Raw genomic sequence first — 13,876 nt, forward strand, 5'->3', positions numbered from 1 at the left:
TTCGCTCTTGGTGTGGATGAATACCCTCATGCTTGTGCTCTGCCCTGCTGTGCTGTGTTCGCTCTTGGTGTGGATGAATACCCTCATGCTTGTGCTCTGCCCTGCTGTGCTGTGCTGTGCTCGCTCTTGGTGTGGATGAATACCCCCATGCTTGTGCTCTGCTGTGCTGTGCTGTGCTCTCTCTTGGTGTGGATGAATGCCCTCATGCTTGTGCTGTGCTGTGCTGTGCTCGTTCTTGTTGTGGATGAATGCCCTCATGCTTGTGCTGTGCTGTGCTGTGCTCTCTCTTGGTGTGGATGAATGCCCTCATGCTTGTGCTGTGCTGTGCTGTGCTGAGCATGCTCTTGGTGTGGATGAATACCCTCATGCTTGTGCTCTGCTGTGCTGTGCTTGCTCTTGGTGTGGATGAATGCCCTCATGCTTGTGCTCTGCTCTGCTGTGCTGTGCTGAGCATGCTCTTGGTGTGGATGAATGCCCTCATGCTTGTGCTCTGCTGTGCTGTGCTGTGCTCGCTCTTGGTGTGGATGAATGCCCTCATGCTTGTGCTCACCCCCTGCTCTGCTCTGCTCGCTCTGCAGGCACTCCGGTGAACAGAATTCCCATCATGGCGAAGCAGGTCCTGGACTTGTACACGCTCTACAAGCTGGTGACGGAGAAGGGAGGACTGGTGGAGGTGATCAACAAGAAGATCTGGAGGGAGATCACCAAGGGACTTAACCTGCCCACTTCAATAACCAGCGCTGCCTTCACTCTCCGGACACAGTACGACAAGCCATTATTCACATGATCAGAGTCACGCATGTCAAATCACTGTTAGAGTTCACCTTGTTGTTCATTGTATGGATGTGGAACGGAGCATAGATCACGGTTGTAAAGGTTATACAGTAGTTCATGAGTACAATCTTCCTTTTTGCCATTTATAAGGAGTTATTACCTGGTGTGCCTCTTATTATAACAGAAATCATTTGGCAGTTAGAGCAGACAGTACCCAAACTGCATGAGATCTCATATAACAAAATTAACATATTTATACTCCTCTTTCTGTAGCAGCTACCTTGTATTATTGGGTCATTCTTGAAATTACAGGGGTTTTTATAGCTCAGACACACTGACCCAGAACTACATCATATTCAGTTGTGACAAGTTAACAGAAATTAACCATGAAATAATTTTACTTAATACATAGTAGTCATTTATAGACTTCTTTTGCAGTATGATTGTGTTTAAAATATATTTATTATAGCTAGTGTCCCACAGTCTTGTTTAATATGACTCTAATATGTGATTCCTGAGGGAATTTTTACCACTAATCTTCCACAACAGAAACCAGACCTGGTAGGCTAGCCAGTTTTGTTTCTATTAAGGTAGTAGACACACAAGCTTCCTCTTTGCTTTCTGGCCCTCTCTGAACTAAATAGCCAATTTAAGATCTGTTTTGTCTCCTGGGAAACCAAACAAAACTGTAAACAAATGAATAAAATTACTTCCTGCAGGCAGCACCATTGACCTTGAGCAACGTTCATGAGTTCTGAATTCACATCGATACATATTGAATGGGTGGAGGTTGTCCATATTGATTGTGTTTTCCTTATTGGAATTCCAGACTGCCTATCCTTTCAGTGTTATTAGGTGGGTGGTAATCCTGTTTTTTAACCCAATTGTCCAGAGTAGTTCTCTTCCTGTTGTGAAGGCAATAGTATTGTATTTTCCCGTCTGACCCCAGTGTAACCTATTGTGAGGCTCGCTTCTGCTTGTTCCCCAAAACCACCTTTACAATGAGATGCCAGACAGACACTCCATTTAAATGCAAACGATAGCTGCCTGGTTTACTATGCTGCTTTAGTGTAATGTCTTTATCTACCAGCATCCGAAGGAGCAGCTTGCAGTGCTATAAAAACAGAGCTAGTGCTGGGAGAGAAGCAAACGCGTCCCTGTGTGTCGCCCGTTCTCCATCCCAGGAAGGGATTTCACTGCAGAAGCAAGATTCCAAGAGGCTATGGAGCTCCCAGAATCATTCCATAAGTCCCGGGCTCTTCCATTCATCACAGAGCTCTCAATGAGTAGTCCTGAAATAAACACATTTTATAGTAAACATGTAGTCCTCTTTTGAAACGTGATATCTGGAACATGACTTGGTTAAAAAAATCTGTTTGCAAGCCCTGATTTCAGGTAGTGCTGCACCTCCTTGATAACTGGAAGGGGACATTGTCTTCAAGTCTTAGAACATAAGAACATAAGAAAGTTTACAAATGAGAGGAGGCCATTCAGCCCATCTTGCTCATTTGGTTGTTAGTAGCTTATTGATCCCAGAATCTCATCAAACAGCTTCTTGAAGGATCCCAGGGTGTCGGCTTCAACAACATTACTGGGGAGTTGGTTCCATACCCTCACAATTCTCTGTGTAAAAAAGTGCCTCCTATTTTCTGTTCTGAATGCCCCTTTATCTAATCTCCATTTGTGACCCCTGGTCCTTGTTTCTTTTTTCAGGTCAAAAAAGTCCCCTGGGTTGACATTGTCTATACCTTTTAGAATTTTGAATGCTTGAATCAGATCACCATGTAGTGTTCTTGTTCAAGACTGAATAGATTCAATTATTTTAGCCTGTCTGCATACGACATGCCTGTTTTAAACCCGGGATAATTCTGGTTGCTCTTCTTTGCACTCTTTCTAGAGCACCAATATCCTTTTTGTAACGAGGTGACCAGAACCGAACTCAGCTAATGCATTGTGAAGTTTTAACATTACTTCCCTTGATTTAAATGCAACACTTCTCACAATATATCCAAGCATCTTGTTGGCCTTTTTTGTAGCTTCCCCACATTGTCTAGATGAAGACATTTCTGAGTCAACATAAATTCTTAGGTCTTTTTCATAGATTCCTTCTTCAATTTCAGTATCTCCCATATGATATTTATAATGCACATTTTTATTGCCTGCGTGCAGGACTTTACACTTTTCTCTATTAAATGTCATTTGCCATGTGTCTGCCCAATTCTGAATGCTGTCTAGATCATTTTGAATGACCTTTGCTACTCAACAGTGTTTGCCACTCCTCCTATTTTTGTGTCGTCTGCAAATTTAACAAGTTTGCTTACTATACCAGAATCTAAATCATTAATGTAGATTAGGAATAGCAGAGGACCTAATATTGATCCCTGTGGTACACCACTGGTTACCTCGCTCCATTTTGAGGTTTCTCCTCTAATCGGTACTTTCTGTTTTCTACATGTTAACCACTCCCTAATCCATGTGCATGCATTTCCTTGAATCCCTACTGCGTTCAGTTTGAGAATTAATCTTTTATGCAGAACTTTGTCAAAAGCTTTCTGGAAATCTAAATAAACCATGTCATATGCTTTGCAATTATCCATTGTCGATGTTGCATCCTCAAAAAAATCAAGCGGGTTAGTTAGACACTATCTCCCTTTCCTAAAACCATGCTGACTGTCTCCCAGGATATTGTAAAACATATAGGTAATTTTCCATTTTGTATCTTTTTATAGTTTCCATAAGTTTACATAGATAATAGAAGTCAGACTTATTGTTCTGTAATTACCTGGTTCGGTTTTGTCACCCTTTTAGTGGATTGATATTACGTTTGCAATTTTTCAGTTTGTCGGTACAACCCCTGTGTCAAAAGACTGTTGCATGATCTTGGTTAGCGGTTTGTAAATAACTTCTTTCATTTCTTTGAGTACTATTGGGAGGATCTCATCCGGCCCAGGGGATTTGTTTATTTTAGCTCCTAGTCCCTTTAACACTTCTGCCTCTGTTATGCTAAAGTTATTTAAAATTGGATAGGAACAGGTCGACATGTGGAGCATGTTGTCCGTGTCCTCCTTTGTAAAAACCTGTGAAAAGTAACCATTTAATATATTTGCTATTTTTTTTTCTCTTCGTCTATGATTTTGCCATTTGTGTCTCTTTTAGACATTTAACCTCCTCCTTGAATGTTCTCTTGCTGTTATAATATTGGGAAAACATTTTGGAATTGGTTTTAGCCCCCTTAGCAATATTGATTTCTATCTCTCTCTTGGCCTTTCTAACTTCCTTTTTGACTTGTGTTTGCAGTTCCAAGTACTCTTTCTGTGTACTTTGGTTTTGGTCCCTTTTAAACACTCTGTAAAGTGCCTTTTTTGCTGAATATTTTTTTTAATTGATCTATTAAACCATTTTGTCCATTTAGTTTTAGATTTAGATTTTGTCTATTTTTGGGATGTAATTGTTTTGCGCCTCTAGTACTACATTTAAAAAAAAAACAGCTATCCTTTTTCTGTGGATGTTTTCTCTATTTTACTCCAATCTACTTCTGTTAGTCTCTGTTTCATACCTTCATAGTTTGCTTTTCTAAAATTGTAAACCTTAGCTTTAGTCATTACTTTTTGGGTTTAAAAATCACTTCAAATGAGACCATGTTGTGGTCTGAGTTTGCCAATGGCTCTCTGACATCTGTTTTAGTTATTCTGTCTTCGTTATTTGAAAAGACTAAATCAATGCATGCCTCCCCTCTAGTCGGTGCCTTGACAAATTGCGTTAGGAAGCAGTCATTTGTCATTTCCACCATTTCAATTTCGTCCGTCGTGCTCCCCACCGGGTTTTCCCATTTTATATGGGGGAACTTGAAATCCCCCATTAGTATGGCTTCTCCTTTTCTACTAGCGTCCCCTATTGCCTGAGAAGTGTAGTACCAAGGACCATGTTTTAAAGTGAAAATACACATTGGAGACTTCTGTAACTGATGGAAGTGCAAAAAGGGTCATATCTGTGGAATTATTATGATGACTACAACCACGAAGATCCCAGAGCGATACACAGAGCTGTATTATCCCCTGGTGACTGGGTATAGTGGAGGGGTCCATACCTGAGGGACACGCAGAGCTGTATTATCCCCTGGTGACTGGGTATAGTGGAGGTGTCCATACCTGAGGGATACTCAGAGCTGTATTATCCCCTGGTGACTGGGTATAGTGGAGGGGTCCATACCTGAGGGACACGCAGAGCTGTATTATCCCCTGGTGACTGGGTATAGTGGAGGGGTCCATACCTGAGCGATACACAGAGCTGTATTATCCCCTGGTGACTGGGTATAGTGGAGGTGTCCATACCTGAGGGATACACAGAGCTGTATTATCCCCTGGTCACTGGGTATAGTGGAGGGGTCCATACCTGAGGGATACACAGAGCTGTATTATCCCCTGGTGACTGGGTATAGTGGAGGTGTCCATACCTGAGGGATACACAGAGCTGTATTATCCCCTTGTGACTGGGTATAGTGGAGGTGTCCATACCTGAGGGATACACAGAGCTGTATTATCCCCTGGTGACTGGGTATAGTGGAGGTGTCCATACCTGAGGGATACACAGAGCTGTATTATCCCCTTGTGACTGGGTATAGTGGAGGTGTCCATACCTGAGGGATACACAGAGCTGTATTATCACCTGGTGACTGGGTATATGAAGTGCTGAGCTCAGTATATGAAGTGCTGAGCTCAGTGTTTGTGTGTGTGTGTGTGTGTGTGTGTGTGTGTGTGTGACTCTCCCTCCTCTGCAGTATATGCTGAGCTCAGTGCTGGGTGTGACTCTCCCTCCTCTGCAGGTATATGAAGTACCTCTACCCCTACGAGTGTGAGAAGAAAGGCCTCAGCTCTCCGGTGGAGCTCCAGGCTGCCATCGACAGCAACAGACGGGAAGGCCGGCGGCCGAGCTACACCTCCACTCTCTTCGGCTACTCCCCAACCCCCTCCGGGGCCCCGCACATCCTGTCTCCCCCCAAAATGCACCTCCCAAACAACGGGCTGCACCTCTCCCCCGGCCAGCCCATGAAGAAAGGTACCGCCCCGAGGGTCGCTTCAGACGTTCAGCGCAGTGCTGTTCTGTCAGAGCTGCTGAACACAGGGCCTGATTGAACTGGAGCTGCTGAATATCACTCCACTATTTAATGTCAACAATGCATTTGAAATGGAGGAACTTTTCACTAGTGTCTTCCAGATTGTCACATGCAGGATGTTATTTAGAGACGGTGTGAACTAAAATAATAAGCATACAAACCTTGTACAGTACTGTACGTCAGTGTTTAGGGGAAGGAAATGCCACTGTGTGTTTATCCTAAATACAGTAGATTTACTCTGGAGTAAGTTTATCATTGTTGTGTGTTTCACCTGCTGCACTTTGACCAGCTGTAGCCTGACCTGAAGCCTGGGCGCCGAGCTGGTTTAACGCACGCTCTCTCTCCCCAGAAGACGGGATGTCAGCCACGCTGCTGTCGAGCCGCCTCCCCATGGCCATGGCTCTGGGCAACCAGCAGATGTCAGGCTTGGCCCGGGCCGCCACGCTCGAGCAGCTGCGGGAGAAGCTTGAGACGGGCGAGCCCCCGGAGAGGAAGATGGCACGGGTAGCAGAGGAGCAGCAGCGGTTCATCCAGCATGCCTTCCAGCAGAACCTCCTCGCCATGGCAACGCAGATGCCAATGAACATCAGAATCAACAACCGCGGTGAGGATAAATAACCCTGCAGTTAGACTCAATATGATGAGGGGGCTCCCCTTGGATGTGTATATTGTAACCCCTGAAGTTTCTAACATGTTTGTTTTACATGAGTCCTCATCTAATTCAGCACTCTGATTGGCTGAAACAGTATACATAAACAGGGAACTTTTATATTTTGTGATTAATTTGTCCAGCTGTGTAAACACTCAATGTTGGAATGCTCAAAAAAAACATAAAATTGGACAAATGAACACAGCTGTGGTTATGGAACTCTGGTCAGTTTGAATGAGCTTATCTAGTGAATTCCAGGAGAATGATTTAGGGTGTTAGTATAGAGTGTAACCCAGCCCATATTGCCTGGACAAGATGATAGCAATGGCTGTAGCAGACAGTCATGGCATATTCAAATCAATACAAACTTTGTTATGTCCCTTTTTATAAATTCAGTGGGCTCTTCATTACATGACACATTTATCTGCCTGAAGCAAAAAATGTCAGGTTTTAGTGCGTGTGTACTCATTTCTTTCCATCACTACAAAACACTCATCGTAATGTCTTGCAAGTTATTAATAACGAATTCTAGTTGTAACTTTTGTCAAACAATGTATATAACTTTTACTAAAACTACTTACACACACACACACCCATGCAGCTGAACATTACCTAGTCACTGGTGTTAGGAAACGATCCTCGCACTCATGTTCCTCGACACTGTCAATCCTACTATCTAATTCAGCACTCTGATTGGCTGAAACAGTGATCGACAGTGTTGATCCTTGACACTGTCGATCACTCTATCCTACTATCCTCTCTTGCTGACCTGGGAATCTCTGGAACTGCTCTGGCCTGGTTCTCCTCTTACCTCTCCAACCGCACTTACCAGGTAATCTGGCGTGGAGCAACCTCCACACCTCGCCCAGATGTCAGGACTGCCCAGTCTCTGACCACATTCCGGCGCCTCCTCAAGACTCACCTCTTCAGAAAGCACCTGTAGAACTCCTCTGTTCTTCGCCTGGGACACTTATCACCCTTCCTTAAATGCGCTTTACTTGCTCTTATCTGCCCCCTATTTTACTGCATTTAATCCTGTACGTCAGAGTACTGTAATCTGCCAAGTGTTTAATCTGTAGTATTTTGTATTTAATCATATCCTGATGTAACTATCACTGACACTTACCATTGAATCATATCATTGAATTATATTTTGTCACACTTGTACTTGCTTGAACCAAAGTCATTGTATTTATCTTGCTCTTAATTGTATTATTACTTGTACTGTGATACTTGAAATGTATTTGCTTTTGATTGTAAGTCGCCCTGGATAAGGGCGTCTGCTAATAAATAAATAATAATAATAATAATGTTCCATCTCTCCCTACAGAAGACAAGCAGGACATGGCATTGAGCATTTCAGCGAGCGGCACGCACAGCATCAGCATGTCCGTGGAGGTTAATGGCACTGTCTATTCCGGTAAGACTTACTGAAGCTGACAGGGCTGAGGTGATGACTCGGAGGGCTACAGGGGGACCCCTCTCCTCACCCAGCTCCTCTGGCTGCTTTTCAGTTGGTTCCTGTTGAAATCTGTTAGACCCTTTTAATAAAGAGACAACATGGGGGCAATGAGCAGTGATGACTTGACCGGAGTTCCCCAATACCTTAATATGGATTTAAAGCAAAAAAAAACCACACAAAATATTTGAAACGTCAGGTTGTATTTACTGTGTATGAAAATAAGTGAAATGAAAGTTGACAGTACTAGGAGTTCATTATTGCAATTTGACTTTTTTATTATCTATATTGTGTACATGCATAACATATTGCATTGTGGTATATTGCATTAATGAACTGTTTCATCATTGAGGGCATTGAATTTTTTTTTGTAGAAATGGTTGTCATTGCAGTTTTGTTTTCAGTATTCCCTGATTTTCCACTTGCTGGTCCTTTCTCTGTCTCCAGGTGTCTTGTTCGCTCAGAAGCCGGCAGCAGCAGCCCCAGGTCCGAGTGGCGGTTTCGGGATCCTCTCCTCCTCTCACAGTCCCACCTCCTCCAAGGCACCCAGCTCTGCAGAACCCTCCACCAGCGGCTCCCCCTAGAGGCCACACCTTGCATGGGCGGTGTTAGTGTGGAAAGGTTGAGAGAGGGAGGGGAGGGGGGACACAAGGACTTGTTGGCAGTTCGTATATAGAAATATATATTATATTAACCATGGCAGGGATTTACAGACTTTCACAACTATTACCTCATCAACTCGTCTGACCTGTCTGTCTTCATAGATGCACAGCCAAAAGATGGCGAATTGAACTTGAAGATTTTGTATTGTTGTTTTTCTATATCACATACCTCAATCATTTTGCAATGCTGATACCTCAAAGGGCTGTAGTTTACAATGACTGTTTACCGAATGTGTTCTCAGTATTACGAGTGCTTTTTAAACTGGAGGAGAGCAGGGGCTGCATATCCCAGACCCAGCCTCATTAGCAGCCTCTCGTTTCCAACGCTCAGCCAGCCCTGCAAGAGCCGACGCAACTCTTTGAAAAGCATAGGAGTTGAATTCAGGTCCTAAAACCAATGCTGCATCAAATGCAACTCCTCTGATTTTGAAGAGAACCCAAAATGCACCTTAATCAGAACACCCATGCCATGAGTGAGGAGACCCTGGTCTTCAGATTCACAGTGCAGCGTGCTGTCAGTCTCGTATCGTATCATACAGGCTTGCATGAGTGAGGAGACCCTGGTCTTCGGGTTCACAGTGCAGCGTGCTGTCAGTCTCGTATCGTATCATACAGGCTTGCATGAGTGAGGAGACCCTGGTCTTCGGGTTCACAGTGCAGCGTGCTGTCAGTCTCGTATCGTATCATACAGGCTTGCATGAGTGAGGAGACCCTGGTCTTCGGGTTCACAGTGCAGCATGCTGTCAGTCTCGTATCGTATCATACAGGCTTGCATGAGTGAGGAGACCCTGGTCTTCGGATTCACAGTGCAGCGTGCTGTCAGTCTCGTATCGTATCATACAGGCTTGCATGAGTGAGGAGACCCTGGTCTTCGGATTCACAGTGCAGCGTGCTGTCAGTCTCGTATCGTATCATACAGGCTTGCATGAGTGAGGAGACACTGGTCTTCGGGTTCACAGTGCAGCGTGCTGTCAGTCTCGTATCGTATCATACAGGCTTGCATGAGTGAGGAGACCCTGGTCTTCAGATTCACAGTGCAGCATGCTGTCGGTCTCGTATCATATCATACAGGCACCACTTTATGCTCAGCGTGGTAAGCTAGCCTCGTAAATCTAGTAACCAGACTGATATATTTGTGGATCAAGCACGTTTATTAGTATGGTTAAGGTGCTTTTTAGGGGAGCAGGGAGCTTTTTAAAACTGAAAATCAGCGTGCAGCTACAGTTCAAATTAAACTGTTTCCCTTTTTCTGCTTTACCAGAAAGGGTTGTCTCAGGAATATGCTGGTACATTAACATTTTTTTAAATATTGGGTTATAAAAATATTACTTTGTGCTATTCAAGTATATCTCTCTGATTTTGTGGTTAAATTCTATTTTTCTTCCTATCTTTCTATATACCTCATCTGATCAGTTTGACGTTATTTCGAATGCTTGTTGAATTTGTAATGTACTTGTTGATGTTTATTGAAAACCAAAGACGACAAAAAAAAAAATGATGACCCGCCCCACACTTCAAGTGGGAGCTCTTGGGAACCGGCTTTGCTAAGAATCATTCAGACTTCAGTATAGCCTCACATTGGCAGTTGTTTTCATAATAGCAGAACTGCTGGAAGCTCCTTTGATGGATTGTGTAACATTTTAAGATGTGGGGGTGTTGTATGCAGTGTCACAGTTGACAGTATTATAGATGCAACTCTGCCAGTCTGCTTGCGAATGGCTTGGTCTTGCACAGCTAAGTACCAAAGATATGGGATCTCCATGTAAACAAAATACCTCAATGTCCGCAAGAAAGCAGGACCTTGTGTGGCTTCATTTGACAGTGTTGGTCAGCAGCTCAGCTGAGGGGGTCGGGGGTGCTCAGTGCCTTCAAGGGTCCTGAAAGAGAATGTGGTCAGGAGGCCTTTAATTGAGGTGATGACCAAAAACACTGAAGGACAGAACCTCACAAAGAACCGGACCCAGTCCTGAAGGACAGAACCTCACAAGGTACCAGTCTCAGTCCTAGAGGACAGAACCTCACAAAGAACCAGTCCCAGCCCTAGAGGACAGAACCTCACAAGTTACCGGCCCCAGCCCTGAAGGACAGAACCTCACAAAGAACCGGCCCCAGTCCTGAAGGTCAGAACCTCACAAGGTACCGGTCCCAGCCCTGAAGGACAGAACCTCACAAAGAACCGGTCCCAGCCCTAGAGGACAGAACCTCATAAGGTACCGGCCCCAGCCCTGAAGGACAGAACCTCACAAGTTACCGGCCCCAGCCCTGAAGGACAGAACCTCACATTGTACCGGTCCCAGCCCTAGAGGACAGAACCTCACAAGTTACCGGCCCCAGCCCTGAAGGACAGAACCTCACAAGGTACCGGCCTCAGCCCTGAAGGACAGAACCTCACAAGGTACCGGTCCCAGCTACGTACTCGGGTTCTTCTAAATGGACGCCATCGTTAGCACAGAGAGTTAAAGGTTAAACATTAACAATAAAAGTATAATGTAGGCAGCACTTTACAAATATACCTTAAATCACAAGGCTGTTAATAAAAACTACATCTCTTTAACAAGTATCAAATCATGGCTAGAAAACTTTACAGCTAGGGCCAAAAGTTTTGCATCACCTAGAATTTTAGAATTGAGACAACTGAAACAAAACCCCAAAAAATATTAAAAAAAGAAACATTTAAACATTTAACATTATGTAATCAAAGAAAACACAATGATTTTGCAAAAGTCTACCGGAAGCCATAATAGTAGTACAGTATTTCATGTTAGATTTCGAAATGTCACATTTTTAAATTTTTGCCAGGTATATAGAAGACTACAAAGCGGTATGTAATTCAATATGTTAACATAACATTATTCAGCAGGTTTCATTTGACTTTATGAAGTAAATGATTAGTTCATTCTGTAGAGTGATGCAAACCCTTTGTCCATAGCCGTATACCACTGTCACTTTTTATAGCTCTACGAAAGGTGGTTGTTTTTTGTTTTCTGCATTTAAGCGATTTGGCTTTAAAATATATTGAATCATTCAAGGCTACCAATTCTTGTAAATAAGTTGCCTACTATTACCATATCCAGTACATATAACCATGCATAATTAGGAAGGCTTCAATCGCTGGATAGAGCTAATTCAGAAAGTCACATTGGGGAGGGGGTGGGCTTTATCTTTTTCAGTTCAGACCATTATTTATTTAGTTAAGGGATATTTATGCTACATTTCTATCTGCTGCTGGGAGCGGTTTGATTGGAAATCTGCAGCAGACAGATCAAACTGGTTTGAATTGGGGTCCGTCGGCTCCAGTGAGGATAAAAACCTGTCTCCATTGAGCTCTAATGGGGGTTCATCTGAAAATGGCTCACTGAGGTGGGTACTGGATGCAACACAAAGCAGGAATAAACAACCAAGGACCACATCACTATCAAATCTTTATTCCTGTGTGTAGATGATCTCTGATCTGATGTATAACTGCATGTAGATGGTATCTGATATGAAGCAGTTTCTAGTTTTGCACAGCTCCAATAAAGATGCGACTGATCTGATGGACTCGCCTTTTTCACTAATACAGTGGGGACGTTACAGGACCTCTCCCCCCCCAACACTAATTCACTAAGAGTTAGGATTCAAACCCCTGGCACAGCAGGGACACTTACTCAGGACTCCCTTTGTGAAGGTATAAAGCAGCACACAGGATCCCAGCACCTCGACCACCACACACCTTGGCATTGCAGTCTCAGGGAAGCAAGGAGGCCAATGAAATGACTTGGAGAGGCTCAGGGAGAACGAAGACACTTCAGTCGGGCCGACTATTTACTATTTTGTATCTCTGCATTCTTTTAATGTCGTTTACCTTATGTGTGCTTAAATGTGATAGTGTATCATGATGTTGTGCTTTTTAAAGAGAAAAGATGTTGCACAATTTGTCGAGTGCAAAACTGAGCACAACAGAAAGAAATAACTGATGTCCTTTTAATTTTCTATTTTGGTTTCTTTGTGTAAAGGGAGCTAAAGGCCTGGTTTGTAGGTATTGCGTGGGTGTTTTATTTTTAAATTAGATTTGATTTTCTCCTCCATAATTTTTAAAACCTCTAAAAATCGGTTTGTCACCTATCATCAGATGTACTATTGCATTGACAGCTATGAATCTGTTCATCGGATGTGCTATTGCATTGACAGCTATGAATCTGTTCATCAGATGTATTATTGCATTGACAGCTATGAATCTGTTCATAGTGTACTAGCTGTATCTGTCCAGGTCAAACTGAAATATTTTAATATATTGTACATACCCACTTTATCACCCACCCCCTCTCTTTTTGAAATCTGATTGAAGAGCATTGTTAATTCATGAATAATATATTAAGGGTGCACCAGTGATTTGATTTGTTTTTTAAAGATATACCTCTAAAGCCATAAAACACAATGGTGTGATGCTCCTTTTTTGTTTGTGGGTTTTGTGCTTGTTCGTTCTTTTTTTTTTTTCTTCTCTTAAACCACGTTCTTGGAGAATAACGTTGTGAATGCTTGTGAATCTGGTTTGTGATATAATTGTAAAGTGTATTTAAAAGAGGAGCACTTTTTTCTCCTGAAGAATTGATATTACACATTCAGTTTTGTTCGCATTGGAAATACAAGGCTGTGGTACTCAGGGGTTACAATATGTATTTCATTATAAAGTTTTACCTTTTATTTCTACCCGGATCTTGTATGCTTATTTTCTGTGTGTGTTTGTTATTTTCATATTTTTAAAAGCTAACAACTCACATGGTACTGGTGTACATGACTGTTAATGACCACCCACCCAACACCATTGTTTTGTAGTTGTGATGCGGGTGACTGACCACTAGAGGTCAGTGGTCAACTGGTATAAATGTAAGTAGCATGTCATTAATGAATTGCTTTTGTTTTTCGTTCCCTTACTGTTTATGGTGCTTCCTGGCATTCAGAGTGGTTCCGGGTTCTTTTGCTCCAATCTTATGTGATCATGCCCGGTGCTCTGCCAGAGTTGAAAGGTTGTTCTGTCACATGATTTGAATGGAATGAAGATGGCGGTTTGGTTCTTGGCTCTTTGGATTCTCCAGAGAAGCTCAAAGCAGCTGACAGGCAGGTAAAGGAAAAATAATAACTCCATATTAGAAGAAATCAGTCGCACGGATTGCAAGTCTAGACCTCATGAAAAGAACTTCCGCACAGCTCAATAAAGTGGAAGTGAAACGAGAAGCCGC

The 13,876-nt window shown here is 43.0% G+C and overlaps 1 protein-coding gene across 2 annotated transcripts; it reads left to right on the top strand.

Moving 5' to 3' along the window:
• The first annotated feature begins 394 nt into the window (after positions 1–394).
• On the top strand, positions 395–13,346 carry LOC131734591 (AT-rich interactive domain-containing protein 3A-like). 2 transcript variants are annotated; one of them, XM_059021387.1, is made up of 5 exons: positions 395–762; positions 5,597–5,829; positions 6,237–6,491; positions 7,867–7,956; positions 8,443–13,346. In XM_059021387.1, exons 1-5 carry the CDS (start codon positions 410–412, stop codon positions 8,577–8,579), a joined length of 1,068 nt encoding a protein of 355 aa, XP_058877370.1. In that variant the 5' UTR covers positions 395–409; the 3' UTR covers positions 8,580–13,346. The 2 variants fall into 2 exon arrangements, with proteins under 2 accessions (XP_058877370.1, XP_058877371.1); XM_059021388.1 differs by having other exon boundaries at positions 6,240–6,491.
• Positions 13,347–13,876: the final 530 nt, after the last annotated feature.

Source organism: Acipenser ruthenus, unplaced genomic scaffold (genome assembly GCF_902713425.1).
Source record: "Acipenser ruthenus unplaced genomic scaffold, fAciRut3.2 maternal haplotype, whole genome shotgun sequence".
NCBI classification, from domain to species: Eukaryota; Metazoa; Chordata; class Actinopteri; order Acipenseriformes; family Acipenseridae; genus Acipenser; species Acipenser ruthenus.